Below are 16,651 nucleotides of genomic sequence, written 5' to 3'. Positions count from 1 at the left end.
AAAATTCCAAACTCAATTATGCATAATATAAATTGTATTTCTATATAAAAAGCAGTAAATGGCATTGTTTTGACCCCTGGTAAGAGTGTATGTTATTATTTGGCAATTAAAAGGTGAGGTTAGCTTTCAAAAATATCATTTATTCAAATATAATTGATTTCCAAAATGATAAACAAAATGTGAAACATTAATAACAAAGGGCATTTTGAGTTTCATATACTATTAAAACAAGGATTTTCTTAGCTTTCTAAAGACATCACATCATCTTATAGCAAAAATAAACAAGACATGTCACTGAACTGTGTAAAGAAAAGTCTCCCAGTTTTGTAGCCTTTTTTACTTTACATGCCTATATTAAACATTTAATGTTTTCAGAACTGTGCAAAAAAAAGAAAAAAATATATCAAGTGTCCCATTTCACTTGTTATATTTCCACATTTTAGTGTTCTTCAGTTCTTTTTTTTCATTCAGTGTGAGAAATCCAGTCTCTGTTGAGCTTTAACAAGTCCATCAAAGTCAGGTTGCATGTCTGAGGTGGAGATGCGAAGCACAGCTGCCAGATGTTCATCAGTGAGAGAGGATCTGTACCTGGACTTGGTAAACGTCATGACTGAGAATGTCTTATGTAGGTGGATCCAAAGAGAACCAACATCTTCTGAGCATGTCTCCTAAGCGTATATTGTGCGTGTGAACGTTGACATGAAAAAAAAAAAAAAAAAAAAAAGAAAAAAATTATTATCATGTAATCTTTCGCGGCCGGTCAGAATCATTCCACGGGCCGTATCCGGCCCGCGGGCCGTACAATGCCCAGGTCTGGTATAGAAGCACTGACCTGGTGGTGATGGGTATGACCTGGTAGGTACGGTATAGAAGTAATGACCTGGTGGTGATGGGTATGACCTGGTAGGTACGGTATAGAAATAATGACCTGGTGGTGATGGGTATGACCTGGTAGGTACGGTATAGAAGCACTGACCTGGTGGTGATGGGTATGACCTGGTAGGTACGGAGCTGCATGTCTCTGTGGGCGCAGGCGGCGTCGTGACTCAGCAGGATATTCATGACCCCAAAGAGCTGCTCGATGCGCTGGTCCTGACGCAGGTCCTCCCCGCCCTTCACCAGGAAGAGGTGGTCGCGCTCGTCGTCCCCGCGGATGATCAGACGCTTGGGACGGCGGAGGGAACTCATCACTTTCACCTGGAGGCAGAAACGACACGACGCGTGAGTTGACACATCGCCTGGCCGCACAGGGGGCGGGCATGTAGAAACTGAATAATGATTATTATGATGATGATGATGATAAATTAAAAACATACCCGTTCATCAAAACCTGTTATTTTGGCGTGATACTCTGGCAGCGGTTTGGATCTGCCATCATACTGCCCTGTAACAAGAGGAAGAGAGATTCTGCTTATGTTTCTCTAACCGCTTTAATATCAACATCAGAATTCAATATCAAGAGTTTCTCATAACTGGAAGATGACCATATAAGGGTTATTATGCCATGACCCAAAACCTGGGTAGCTGGATTAAAAACGAAATTCTCCATGCATGTAAATGTTGCCATTGGGAGCTACTGTAAGTCTTTGTAAAAACAACCTGCAGCAGCACTGTGTGTGTGTGTGCGTGTGCGTGCACACGTGTGTGTGTTCACTTAGTACGTACCTGGGACTTCCAGTTCATTGCACAGTGTGTCTGCTTTAAAGCCACTCAGCCATGGGGAGTATTCCTTCAGGTTGCCTGGCTCCTTCTGAAACCCACGCATGGAACCCACTAGCGTGTCCACCTGTTTCAGTACGCTGTTGTTTTTCTTCTTCTCAAAAAGCTTGCTGCCTCTGGAGCCCATCAGCTCCTCCACCTTTTTGGCAAATTTCTGTGGAAGACAAAGAAATTGTGGTGTTCTCCAACAAGACAGCTAAATTATGGTTATGCAAATTCCCTTCCTGGTCGTTGCGCTGCTCTACTGCAGGTCTGGGGAGGGTATAGACGGCCATATGCCTCCTCCGATACGTGTGGATTTGTCAGCCACTTCTTTTCACACAAGCTTCACTGGGAGATCATGACACACGCTATCTCCCCCAGATCACCTCCCTGCTGAACAGGCTGACCAGTAGGAGTCGCTGTTGCAACGACCGGGACTCATACCCCACTGGCTTTCCACCCGCGAACACTGCCAATTACGTATGGGTCTCTGTGGTGGTAGGCGAGTGCTTAGACGGACCTCTACACTAACCAGCCGGCCCCATTTCAGAAAACATCATCAAACATCAAAACATCATTATCTTGAAGTAGAAATTATATCAGGAAACTTTGGTAATAAATACTAATGAAACAACAAAGATATACTTTTTAAAACAGTATTAACCCACTTAATTAAGGATACAACAATTATATATGATATCAATTGTAAATTAAATAATGTTATAGATTGTTTCAAGGATAGTGGTATGTTTTAGAATGAGATTGTGACATATAATCTTTAGGCAGTAACAGTTTTTCCACAATGTCACCAGGACAAGTGAGTGCTTCATGGTACGGCGGCACGGTGGTGTAGTGGTTAACACTGTCGCCTCACAGCAAGAAGGTCCTGGGTTCTCCTGTGCCTTTCTGTGGGGAGTTTGCATGTTCTGCCCGTGCTCACAAGGGTTTCCCCTCCAGAAAAAGAGATAAACCCAAATGGAAAAACATGCAGAACAGATCGCTAACACTGTCACGTCCCTGACGAAGGCGTACTTGGATTGGTACCCGGGCGACTGTATTTTCCTGTTGCCCAGTGACACAACAAACATTCAGAAATAGTATGAATGTAGAATTATCCAATGTATAATCCATGTTGTTTTCAACAGTAATTGTTTTGCAAAGGATTACTTGACCATCACTGTACCATTTCTATGAAATAAAAGAGTACAGGATAAAGTCAAGTCATCCGAATTATTTCCTTCGGTTTGGAAAAACAGTTGTTTTGCCTACTACTCTTCCAGAGGGAGATCTGGTCAGCACATAAAGAGTGGAACTGCCCGGATATCTGGACAATGAAGTAGATGATGTTGAGTATATATTCAGTATCATGAAGTGGAACCTTTCCAGCACCTCAAGTCAGCTTTGTTAGCAACAAAGACACAATGGGCCTCATTCACCAATACTCTTATTGTTTCTTAACCGTCTGTTAAGAGAACAAATAAGAAAAGCCACCACCGCATTCATCAACCCGTTATTAACGTCCAAATCTGTTCTTACCCAGGTGTATTGAATGATGAATCCCACTCATTCTAAACTGGAATGAGAGTTCTTGCGCAATTCATTTGCATATAGACACGCCCCGCGGGCTCATTATAATACGAGAGCCGTGTGCAAACTTGGGTCTGCATTGCATTCAACAGCATAGATATATATAAACAGGTAGCGCTGGAGCACTTTGCGACGTATCAAAATGAGATCAGATTCAAATGTATTGTCATCATACAGCACCTATAGCTATATAGTGGAATAGACTGAATATCTCTGCATAAAAGCCTGGCTGGCAGTGCGCATAGTACAGTGCATGCTCCAAGTCAGACTGGATGGCACATCTCTCTCTCTCTCTCTCTCACATCCATTATGAGAACGGAACGCAGTGCCCGCAACGCGGGTCAAAGTCAGTTGTTTATTTATTTTTACTGTTTGCATACGAGGTGGTCCGCAAATGTTCTTGATAACAATCTAGTGGTCCGCATAAACAAGAAGTTTGGGAACCACTGATATAGACAATGGGCCTCATTCAACAATACTCTTATTATTTTTCTTATATTCTTGCTTACCTGTCTGTTAACACATTCCCTGCCATAACTTATATCAATCAATATAGCCAGTCTGCCACCACTGTAAGCCTATGGAGATGTTCACCTTCTTTGCAGGGCTATAACTTTTTAAATTGTATTGCTAAATTGACATTACTATGGCCCATTCAACATCGATTATCTATCGTTCAGGATGTAGGAACGTTATACTTTTTCATTCAAACATTCATACAAAAATACCTTCTAGAATATAAGTATGTTTTTATCGTTTTCTGCAGTAATTCCTAGAACGTGAGTTATAGGCCTAAACACATATATAGATTATCGATTGCCGTTTATTCCCTAGACACGCTATATTAAAAAAATGCAACTGTATATGATCGTATACGTTCTGCGTCATCATGCGCAGAGGAAAGGGGGGGGTCGTTTATAATTCCGTGATCGTCAGTAAATGCTTTATGTAGTATGGGTGATATATTGATCAGATGGTTTGCAGTGAAATTAATAAACAATTGGGCTGAAAATAACGTTAGCGTCCTCTTACCGTGCGTCAAAGAGACTGGCGGTGAAATATCCCAAGTATAGGACGTCAATCGCCTAAGTCCATTTCCGGTTTGTATGTCGCAATAAACGCCGAAATCATATCGATTATTAAGTTTATAAAGCGATCCATATGTACAATAGTATCTGTCGGGAGCCTTGCAACAATGTCTAACGGCCGGATGAATTTAATCGACGCACACCTCCCACTTCCTGTTGTTCGAGTGTAACTCGCCCGACCATCCACCAGGCGGCGGTATTGAGCCGTCGTTGTATTGAGCCGTAGGGTCCAGCTGCAGCGTCGGAAGTGTATATGAATTATGAATGCCATGGCGAAATCTTTTTATGTTGATCTCAATATCGCGGTACAGCGTGGTCTGGCAGACAACGCATGGCGGGCAATAACGCTGTACAGCGTGGATGGCTGGGAATGTGTTAAGAGAACAATAAGAAAAGCCACCGCCAGATTCATCAAGCCGTTCTTAAAGTCCAAATCTGTTCTTACCCAGGTTTTTGGAATGGTGAATCCCACTCATTCTAAACTGGATGCGCGTTCTCGCGCAAGTCATTTGCATACAGAGACATGCCTTGCGGGCTCATTATAATACGAGAACCGTGGGTCTGCATCGGATCCCCCGGCCGTATTCAAGCGCTGGAGCGCTTTGCGATGGATAAAAATTAGATAGGAATCAAATGTATTGTCATCATACAGCACCTATAGCTATATAGTGGAATATACTGTATTAATATAGTAATATAATAGTAGTTGGAGAGGGCGGAGCTGAGCGATCATGGAGTAGACGTGTTTCACATGAGCTCCCTTCTACCGTGCTGAATATACGTTATACGTTATCATTACAGGGCGAGAGGATGGTGGGTCTCGAGTCCGCCCTGCTGGCTAGGCAGGCTGAAGTCAACAAACTACAGTCGGCAATGGAGGAGATGCAGTCCCGGGATAGACGCCACAACGTCAGGATTGTTGGAGTACCGGAGGCCAGCGGTGAAGGCCGTCTCTCTGAGACCATGCCCGAATTACTGCAAAAAATACTAGGAACTGACGTCCTCCCCTCGCCTCCTGTCTGTGAGTCGGCCTACAGGGCGGGCAGGTTTTCTCCCGGCGTGAACAAAGAGCCAAGGCCCATCATAGTCAAGCTGAACAGGCTTCAGCAGAGAGAACTCATCATGCGGTCGGCTCGTACCAGAAGGGGTAATCTGAGGCTTGGCGATCACAAAGTGGCCATTTTCGAAGACTTTACGCCGGAGGTTCAAGCACAGAGAGGCGAATACAAGGTGGTCCTGTCCAGGCTATGGAAACTAGGCCTGAGGCCCACGCTATTCGCTCCCGCGAAATTATCTGTGTTGGAGAAGGTCGATGGTCTGCGTTCATTTTGGTCGTTGGCTAAAGCGAAGGAATATCTCGAGGGGATACCCGAGACTGTTGCTTGATATCTATGTCGGGTGAGTGACTTGGCGGTGTGGGCCTATATACATTGATAGGGCCGACTATTCACAAATACTTGCTGTCATGCCCAGACACTCTAACTGTCCACTGCCCATCCAACTAGCGGGACTTCCCAATGACTTCTGTTACTTGCTAATGCTGACCTCATGATCGTACTTGTGTATCGCCTCTTTGGAAGCTAGCGAGCTAGCTGAACAATGTACATAACAGTCTCTAACGTGCTATCCGGATTCATCACTAGCTCACGTGCGAGCCTCGGGCTAGCTAGCGGGCTGCGTCTATCGCCTGCGTGGAGTCGTTCGAGACCCGTTAATAGTGACGCACTTTGGTTGTTGTTGCTGTATAAGTGTGATCGGCTCGCACAATCCAACGGTGATCGGGTCCTTAACTAAATTCTTGTATGCTGTTATTTTTATATCCATGCTGTTTTGAGCTTTGGGCTCCGGTAGGAGAAGATCGGTTGAATATGTATATAAACAAGATATGATAACAGGTTTTGTCAGATATTGCCTATTATCATCCCCGGGTTAATGAATGTGTTTAATTGTGCCTGATCAGAGGGACTGTTACAGATGTGCACTTTGACCATAACCCCTTTTTCCCCTTCTTATTATTGTCGTTGTTAAATGGCATTTGTTTGCACAATTTACCTGGAACCCGATCCTACCTTAGACTACCGGCTGGTATACTCTAATTTAATTTTGTTTTGGATTTTTCCTTTGTCCATTGGTGCTATAACATTGCGTCGTTGATGCGCAGACTCCGAAATAGATGGTTGCAGGGTTGATGTTGAGTTGTTATATAATAATGACTATGTTTAAAAAAAAAAAAAAGTCCATTATAAGTTATCTCATGTTAAGTCCTAGGCACACGGTGGTTTTCGACCGATATCTTTATTGAAACAATAGATGATAACGGGTTGTGTCAGATATTGCCTATTACCATCCCCGGATTAATTAATGTGTTTAATGCTTTTCTTACATAGGTTATGTCATTTCAGCCGTTGTGCCTGATCAGAGGGACTGCTACAGGGGTGCACTTTGACCATACCCCCTTTTTTCCCTTTCTTATTATTGTCATTGTTTAATTGACATTGTTCACACAATTTTGCACAATTAACCTGTGACCCGATCCTGCCTTAGACTATCGGCTGGGATGCTTTAATTTAATTTTGTTTTGAATTTTCCTGTTCTCATTTGGGCTATAACATTGCGACGTTGAAGCGCAGATTCGGAAATAGATGGTTGCAGGTTGATGTGGAGTTATTATTTAATAATGGCTATTTTTACCATTATGGTTGTCTCATGTTGGGGCCAAGGCTCAGGTGGTTTTCGACCGATATCTTTATTGAATTTTATTTTTATTATTATTCGTGTTTATTGGACTAGTGGGGGTTTACTCAGGGGTTTATCTAGAGGGGGGTTGGAGTGGGGAGCGTCTTATTGGATCCATGTCTCTAGTGGGAAGTGATAGGAAGATGACCATCCTCAGTGGATGGGGCATAGGGTGGGGACTGGAGAGTGGGTATAGGAGGGCTTATAATAGGACGGGTGGGTTAGGGTTTAGAGTAGAAGGTGGGGGGGTTGTAACTGGGGTGGTATTTTTATGTGTTTTATGTGCTGTTGTCTTATATGTGTGTAATTGTTCCTCCTCTGTACTCCTGGGATTGACCGTCTGGGCCCGCCTGGATCAGCGCCTCGAGCAGTCTAGCTACACTGGTATGTTCTCTACGCATTTAGACAAGCTCGACCATGGCTAAATTGAATATTTTAATTTGGAACGCAGGAGGGCTTAATGCCCCACACAAGCGTGCCAGTGTCCTTTGGCTATTGAAGAGGAGAAATATTGACCTTGCTCTCCTTAGTGAGATGCATTTATTGGTAGGTGACGTGTCAAGACTGGCAAATCGGCAATATCACGTTATCTCCTCATCCTCAGCCGATGATAAGACGAAAGGAGTCGTCATAGTTACAAGACGTAACCTTGATATCAAAGTCCTGGACGTATGGTCGGACACGGAGGGAAGGATTACTATAGCAAAAGTTGAGTTCTCGCATAGGAAGATGGCTATAATAGCATTGTATGCTCCTAACACATTTGATTCAGCGTTCTATAATACAATCACGAAGAATATGTTGGAACTTAATGGATACGCTCTCATTGTGGGTGGCGATTTTAATGCGTGCTGGGATGCGGAGATGGATAGGTCCGGGCCCTCTGAAACGAGTGACCAAAAACGGGCCTCTAAGGCCCTCAGGATGTGGGCCCAGGACACAGGGCTCACAGACCTTTGGCGCTTATCCAACCCCACCCTCAAAGATTACTCTCACCTGTCAGCCAGACACAAAAGCTTCTCTCGAATTGACTATGCATTCGCGTCCCCTAATATGTTTGATAGTTTCGATGTCTCATTGGTTCCCTTGGCTCTCTCAGACCACAAGGGGATTTTCCTTACGGCAACCTTTGGCAGGCTCTCCGCAAGAGCTCCCAGATGGCGTTTTAATTCGACCTTGCTAAAGAACGATGACTTCTGTTCTGAGTTCAGGAGTAAACTAGCTGAATTTTTGCAGATCAACGTTGGCACAGTAGAAGACCCTAGGGTCCTGTGGAACGCATTGAAAGGATTTATCAGGGGTCATGTCACACTATTTGCCTCCAATTTGCGAAAATCCCGGTCAAAAAAGCTAGAAGGACTGGAAACATTATATGCGGACCTATACGCATCATTGCAAACTAACTATAGTGAACGACTAAACACACAACGTAAGATAGTCAAAAAAGAAATAAACTCCATACTTAAACAACAGTCTGAGTTCTTGATACATAGGACAAGACAAAATTACTACTTTCACGGCTCCAGACCTAGCCATCTATTGGCAATGAAAATACGCTCAAATGATCATTTCTTGGATATCCCCTCGATCAGGACGAGCCAGGGTGCAGTCACTACTGATTCGAAAAAGATCAATGACACTTTTAAAGAGTTTTACTCAGTTATATAGCTCAGAGGGTAATCTTGATGACTCTAAATTTGAATCGTTCATTGGCGGGCTTGAGATACCCCACATTTCTGAGGAAGAGGCCAAGGAACTGGGGAGACCGATTACTCTCGTGGAATTGAGGGAGACGATTGTTGAAATGCAGAGGGGTAAGGCACCAGGCTGGGATGGTATTCCACCCGAAGTGTATTTAGCTTTCTGGGACCAACTGGGTCCATTGATGCTCGATATGATCAATTACGCTATCGAACAAGGGGAGTTCTCAAGAGATGTCAATATGGCGTTGATTTCTTTACTTCTCAAGAAGGACAAAGATCCCAATGATTGTGGTAGCTATAGACCCTTGAGTCTTCTCTGGGCCGATTTAAAAGTGTTTGCCAAGGTGCTGGCCCGTCGCCTGCAGAGATTTATGTCTGTATTGGTACACTGCGATCAAACTGGTTTTATCCCGGGGCGTCTGGCTGCAGATAATCTTAGGAGGCTGTTGCATGTAATCGATAACAGTAAAGACAATACAACTCCATCCACAGTTCTGTCTTTGGATGCCATGAAGGCGTTTGACAGACTTGAGTGGTCATACCTGTGGAAGGTACTTGAGGTCATGGGTCTTGGGAAGAGTTTTATTCATATGATTAAAGTCCTGTATGCCTCGCCGTCTGCGATGATACTGACAGGCAAAAACTGTTCCACACTCTTTCCAGTCTCCAGATCTTCTAGACAGGGTTGTCCTCTGAGCCCAGGACTGTTTGCGCTTTCCCTCGAACCTTTGGCCCAATTTATTAGGCAATCGGAGGACATCGTCCCCATAATGGTCAATAATACTCCACACAAAATTGCTCTCTATGCGGATGACCTGCTGATTTTCATGGACGACCCCTCCCGGTTGGCCACAAAATTATTGAGGATAATCGACGACTTTGGTAAATTGTCAGGCTTTAAGATTAACTGGAACAAATCAGCCTGCCTACCTCTTAATGAGCTGGCCAAGGCGGTACGACTACCAGCTGATATCCCCATAGTAGAACATTTTAAATACTTGGGCATAGAGATATTCCCCACGCTGAACCAAATTACTAAGTACAACTTCACGGGTACTTATGATAAAATACGCCAGGATCTAGACAGGTGGTCGTCCCTTCCTAACTCCTTACAAGCCCGGGCTTCCATAATCAAAATGAACATCCTGCCTAGGATAAATTTTATTAGCTCAATGCTCCCCCTGCCCCCTCCAATAGACCACTGGCGCAAGGTACAATCGATGGTATCTAAGTTTATCTGGAATAACAAACGCCCGAGAATCAAAAGGGCTACTACTCAACGTAGAAAACAAGATGGGGGCCTCGCAATCCCTGATTTTAAACTTTATTTCTGGTCCTTTTCACTGAGACCTCTGATGTGCTGGCTAGACCCTGTAGAGGCTGTATCGCGGCGCTCCTTAGAAGCGGCGGCGGTATCTCCGCTAAGATTGCAGGATGTAGTGTACTCCACTGTCTCTATTTCGAAATGCCGGCTGAGGTATGGACCGATCATAACTCACGTGATCCAAACGTGGCGTAATGTACAGAGGTCGTGTGGGGTTAAATGCCCATGGCACCTGGACTCTCCAATTTTTAATAACCAGCAATTACTTGTTGGGCACAAGCCGGTTAATATTCCTCAATGGCAAAGGAGGGGAGTGCATACTCTGGAGGATATTTATGATAAGAACGGCCTCCGTGCGTTTCAGGACTTAAGAGAATTTTATGATCTACCCGGCGAGTCCTTCTTTCTTTACCTTCAACTAAGGTCAGCACTGAGGGCGCATGGCGTACCGTGGGCTCAAGCTTTGCACCCACACCCCTTCCTCAGGCTCATAGTGGACAGGACGACATCCAGAGGGTTTGTCTCAGACTTTTATACGCTCTTAATTCAATCCACGTATAAAAATGTATCATTGGATACAATCTGGCGTGTGGATATCCCGGAGTTGGACCCCGAGTTTGACTGGGATGATGTTTGGGCAAATGTGGCATTATCTTCCCGCAACCCCAATCACCAGCAAATTAATTTTAATTATATTCATAGGACCTATCTTACACCTAGGAAGCTATTTGCTATGGGACTGATAACCGACTCTCGGTGCACTTTGTGCTCTCAAAAGGCCACTGGCACTTATATGCATATGTATTGGGATTGCCCACCAGTGGCCTGCTTCTGGAGGTCAATAACGGACAAACTTTCAGATCTGTGTGGCTTAACTATCCCATTCACAGCTGTTACGCTACTCCTGAACGATATAACGACACTACCCGCGTCCGTACAACTGAAAAGGGTTGTCCTAGCGGGCGTCACAGCAGCGAATAAGCTAATAGCAATGAGATGGAAGGAGCCTGAGAAGCTTACAATGATTAACTGGTCCCTAACTCTATTGGATGTGATTTATCTTGAGATATCCACGGCTCGGGTGATTGGGGTAGGGCAGGCTGGCATTGACCTGTGGTTCGCAGCAGCTGAGAAGGTAAAGACCGCCGTGTGCGGCTGAGCGGGGTTGGGGCGCTTGATCGGGGGGGTCCGGCGGTCTCTGGGGAGGGGGAGGAGGAAATGTCTTGTCTGTCTTGGTTTTTGTCTTGTCCTTCTTAACTTTGACTGGGGGGATTTTAGGGGGGGTTGATATTTAGCTATTCTGCGCTATATGTCAATTCACATGCCATCTCCCCAAGGGACTAATATTGGCAGACTGATTGACCTGTCAACCAACTTGGAGGAAGATTTTCTTTCTTCTTACACTTTACCTTCTGCGAGTTTGGCAGTCTTGAACATGTGTAAGGGACCTAGGCTATCTACAGTAAATCTGCGGCAACACTCTCGTAAACAATCTTTTAAGTCACTCCACTTTGTAAAGGTGGGGAAAGGTTGGCATGTTTGAGGACCTTTTTGTTATTGAAGTAGCCATCTATATTTGATAGGTTGGACGCTGTTTCTTTTTCTTTTTGTCTTTATAATTTATTATTCTGTATTATTATTGTTTGTTATTCTCCTGTGGAGTTATGTTTTTGTTACTGTGGTTATTGTGTTGTCTTGTTTCATGTAATTAATAATAAAAAAAATTGATCAAAAAAAAATAATAGTAGTTGGCTAGTTGCGCGCTTCTGGCCACCTCCCGCAGTGCGCCAAAATGTATCGTTCCAGCAAAGTACTTAGGCTTTGTCAATACTGAACGACTGTGCATTGTCAAGAGCCAATCGCACAGGTTGCCTCATCTCATCTGGCTCTGCAAATAGATCTAGAGTCTGAATATCTCCGCATATCCTGATGACTGGCAGTGCGCATATTACAGTGCGTGCTCCAAGTCAAACTGGATGACACATCTCTCTCAAATCCATTCTGAGAACGGAACGCAGTGCCCGCGACGCCGGTCTTGATTGATTGATTGAAAATTGTATTAACAGATTGCAGAATGGGTACAATACAGTACAGCTCAATACACACAATTGTTAAGGGGATGGAGACCAGAGAAAGACTTTAGTCTTGTTTACATCAGGGTCCCCCATTTTCAATTCATCATAACATATGACATACATGACATACAGATAGACAGTACTGCTACATCTATACATTTATGACATACCAGATCTACAAATACAGTAGTTTGTGATACAAAAAGAGTATATACATTTGATGTAGAGACTGTACATTGGAGGAGGTGGGGGGGGGGGGGGGGGGTTGGGTAGGTGGGGTGGGGGGGGGGGAACTGTACATTGGAGGCGGGTGGGGGTAACTGTACATTGGATTATTGATAGGGATGTCCGATATTATCGGCCTACCGATATTATCAGCCTACCGATATTATCGGCAGATATTGGCATTAAAATGTGATATCGGAAAATATCGGTATCGGTTTTCAATTTTTTTTACATTTCTATAACCTTTATTTCCCCAGGCAAGCAAGTAAGAACAAATTCTGATTTTATTTATTGTCAAAAGTATGCATAATGTTGTGTTAATTCCACAACAAGAGATATGTAATGTTAATTACCTGAAATTATTCAGTTTTTTGGGGGGGAAACCCTGCATATATCGGTATCGGTTGATATCGGTATCGGAAATTAAGAGTTGGACAATATCGGTATATTGATATCGGTTAAAAAAGCCAATATCGAGCATCCCTAATTATCGACGAAACCTACTTGGTCTAAGAAGAGGGTCTCGTGTATTAGTGGGTTTAAGTCAGTTGTTTATTTATTTATGTTTTACTGTTTGCATACGAGGTGGTCCGCAAATGTTCTTGATAACAATCTAGTGGTCCGCATAAAACAGAAGTTTGGGAACCACTGATAGACGATATCTAAATATGCGTTCTATGCTACGTATACTGCATATCTGTATGTCATGTCATAAATGTCATGATATATATCTGTATTAGTGTTGTCAAAAATATCAAAATATCTATACATATCGATACTGAATATTTAAAACGGTTTCGATACTCATTTCCCGAAATACCGATACTTTCTGCAGTATCGATACCAGCTGGCTTGCTCGCAGTGTTCTACCGCAAGTTGTTGACAGACAGACACGCTGCTGCAGAGCACACTTGGCCCTCCTCCTCCTCCGCTGCAGCCCTCCCCCTCGCTGACCTGTCTTCAGTTTGTAAACAAAAGATTTTAGCTCCGAATATGGCAAGTGCAGAGCCTCCGCAACTTGTGCTTGTGGATAAAGAAAACAGCAGAAGTGCTGTTTGGAAGTACTTCGGGTTTGAAGTAAACGACGAAGGAAAAGCTAAAGCGTTGTTACAGAGCAGTGCCAACGATAGCTATTAGCTAACGTTAGCTTATGCTAGCTAGGTGGCCACCTTTATAATTACTTCATGGAAACGGAGTAACGTTAAGTCGAGTTCATACTAACTACACTAGTACACGTATGAACTCGAGATAACGTTACCCCGTTTCCATGAAGTGTTTAAGTAGCAGCAATCTTGTTGAAAATGTAACGTTAATAAATGCTCCGAGTCCGAGCATAGCTCCGGAGAACTCTCTCTCTCTCTCTCTCTCTCTCTCTCTCTCATGAAAATTGTTGTTGTTTTAACCAAATAAAAAGCAGCAGCACTATTGCATAACTGAGTCATGTTTGCTATGTATTTCTTTCTTTAGGGGAGTTTCACAGTTTTAGCATGATGTTTTATAGATGGCTAGGTTAAACAGGTTTTTGTTTTTAAGAGGGGTTTGATTTAGATTAGATAATTTAGTTATTTTTAAATTTCTGATCTAAAGATAAACAAATAGTTTTAAAAGTGTTATATTTATCTTCTCTTATAGTACCAGAGAGAAGCTGAGGAGAATCAACCAGCAACAAACGCAAAATATGTTAAAAAATATATATATATATATATTTTTTTGGTATCGAAAATATCGATACTTTCGATACTTTTCAAGGTATCGTATCGAAGTCGAAATTCCAGTATCGTGACAACACTAATCTGTATATCTGTATGTTGTGTATGTCATAAATGTCATTATGAATTGAAAATTCCAGTATCGTGACAACACTAATCTGTATATCTGTATGTTGTGTATGTCATAAATGTCATTATGAATTAAAAATGGGGGACCCTGATGTAAACAAGACGAAAGTCTTTCTCTGGTCTGCCTTCCCTTAACAATTGTGTGTATTGAGCTGTACTGTATTGTACCCATTCTGCAATCTGTTAATAAAATCTTCAATCAATCAATGGCCTGGGCGGCCAGAGCATAACTGTTCTAACAGCAATATATAATCCATTTCAGACAGAACGCACGCAATAAGTTATAATAATAATAATTATTGAAAAGTTCTGTATTTTTAAAGTCGTATTTGGGGGCAATTAACCAATGGTAGGCTTTTTTTTTATTTTATTTTTTTGGGGTAAGAATTTCTTATTTCGGTAAGAGTGCTCTCGACTACTCTTATAATTTGTTCTTGCCTGAGAAAAAAGCAACAATAAAAAAACTTTGCTGAATCCCAGGTAAGAACAAAGTAAGAGGAAATGCTAGTTAAGAACGAAATCTGTTCTTATATCGCTTCATGCATGAGGCCCAATCTCTAAATAATTATGCGTTCTATGTTCTAACTGTTCTAACAGCAATATATAATCCATTTCAATAAGTTATAATAATAATAATTATTATTATTGAAAAGTTCTGGATTTTTTTAACACTTTGGCTGCCTAAGGTTAAATTAATGATATACCATAGATTGCCAGCGCTATTTGTCTATGGAGAAAGTCCCCTTCTTTGCAGGGCTATAACTTTTTAAATTCTATTGCTACATTGACATTATTAGGGCCCATTCAAAGTCCTATATGTATTGTTCATTGTGTAGCAACGTTAAACTTTTTCATTCACATATTCATAGTAAAGTATGGTCTAATGTATAAGTATGTTTTCATCTCTTTCTGCAGCTTTCTCCAGAACGTGATATATAGCCCCAAATGCATTATATTGATGATGAAATACAGTTTGATGGCAATCAGCGCGATATAAAAAATTCCAACTAGACGTACTTCTAGAAGTTACTACACGTCATCTGATGTTGACCGGATGGGCGAGGGGGCGTTTATAATTCCGTGGGCAGCGTTATACCAATCATCTAATGTGGGTCAAATGTTGATAATAGCAGTTAGTATCGAAGACGGTAACGTTACACGCTGAAACTCACCCCAGTCTCCGCGCGCCGTTGGGCGATCATCGTAGAGTAGAAATCTTATCATTATGGGATATATTTTTACCCGGTCCATCTCCAGCTTGTATAATGGTATATACGTCCAAATCATGTTGTTTATCGAGTTATTGCCAATCGATCACTGTGTAGCGTGATGAGCCAGAGTCCCATGACCTATAGCGAGCGCCCGGAAGTACTACGGACGTCTAGCACAACCTCTATGCCACATCCTGTTTGGCGATTGCGCCGATCGGCCACCAGATGGCGCTCCTGAACCGCCAGAGAGCTCAGTGGGTCCTGCTGGTGGATCTCAGGCCAGCGGAGGGGACATATGAATCCGATCGCAGATTTTTGAAATATTGATATAAGGACGACGTAACGCGTGCTCCGGCAACTTTAGCATGGCCAGCAAAGACGTCTAAAGACGGTTCCCGGCACCCAAAGTGTTAAGTCGTATTTGGGGGCAATTGACCAATGGTAGGCTTCTTTTTTCTTTTTATCTGGTAAGAATTTCTTATCTGGGTAAGAGTGCCCTCGACCACTCTTAGAATTTAGTCTTGCCTAAGAGAAAAGCTAAAATAAGAAAACATTGCTGAATCCCAGGTAAGAACAAAATAAGAAGAAATGCTAGTTAAGAACGAAATCTGTTCTTATATCGCTTCATTATTAGCGTCTTTTGATAAGGAAAACTGTACAAAATCCCTTGTTAAATCTTATGTGAACCATACAGTATGTGGTGTAAATTAGTACAAATCTATAACAAAGGACGCAGGAGCTTCAAAAATGCTTTCAGTATCTGCGTTACTTAAGCTTGTTTGACCTCATTCACAAAACGTCCATTCTATACTTTCCACCTTGATAATATCTGAAATAAGAATAAATTAATAATAAAACGAATAACCTTCTTTCTGTCTTTTACTATTATGCTACTATGTTTACACTACTATGCCTATACTACTACCAGTACCTACTATGCTAATATGTCTATACTACTATGCACTCAAGAGTGTAGCACTCAAGTTCGACACTGTTTGACAAACAATATCACTTAGCCTTTGCTGCCAGAGTTGTACCCTTCCTACTGACTTGTTGTACAGAACCTGTAAGTCACTTTGGATGAAAGCGTCAGCTAAATGACTAAATGTGAATGTAAAATGATAAATAGTATAAAAAGTATTTTGTGTACCTGTAGATCTCAG

At 42.5% G+C, this 16,651-nt stretch overlaps 1 protein-coding gene across 1 annotated transcript in view; it reads right to left on the bottom strand.

Moving 5' to 3' along the window:
• The window catches only part of prkdc (protein kinase, DNA-activated, catalytic subunit), a gene marked incomplete at its 5' end in the record, with an annotated part of 219,814 nt that overhangs the window by 16,488 nt on the left and 186,675 nt on the right, over positions 1-16,651 (bottom strand). Inside the window, 3 exons of the mRNA XM_084325881.1 lie at positions 977-1,197; positions 1,317-1,384; positions 1,666-1,873. Coding sequence (XP_084182007.1) covers positions 977-1,197; positions 1,317-1,384; positions 1,666-1,873 — 497 coding nt within the window. The remainder of the gene's footprint in view (positions 1-976; positions 1,198-1,316; positions 1,385-1,665; positions 1,874-16,651) is intronic.

This window comes from Notolepis coatsorum, assembly GCF_963971535.1.
Source record: "Notolepis coatsorum genome assembly, chromosome: 12".
Lineage (NCBI taxonomy): Eukaryota > Metazoa > Chordata > Actinopteri > Aulopiformes > Paralepididae > Notolepis > Notolepis coatsorum.
Note: the sequence above shows the minus strand (reverse complement) of the source record. Positions and strands in the feature narration are given on the sequence as shown.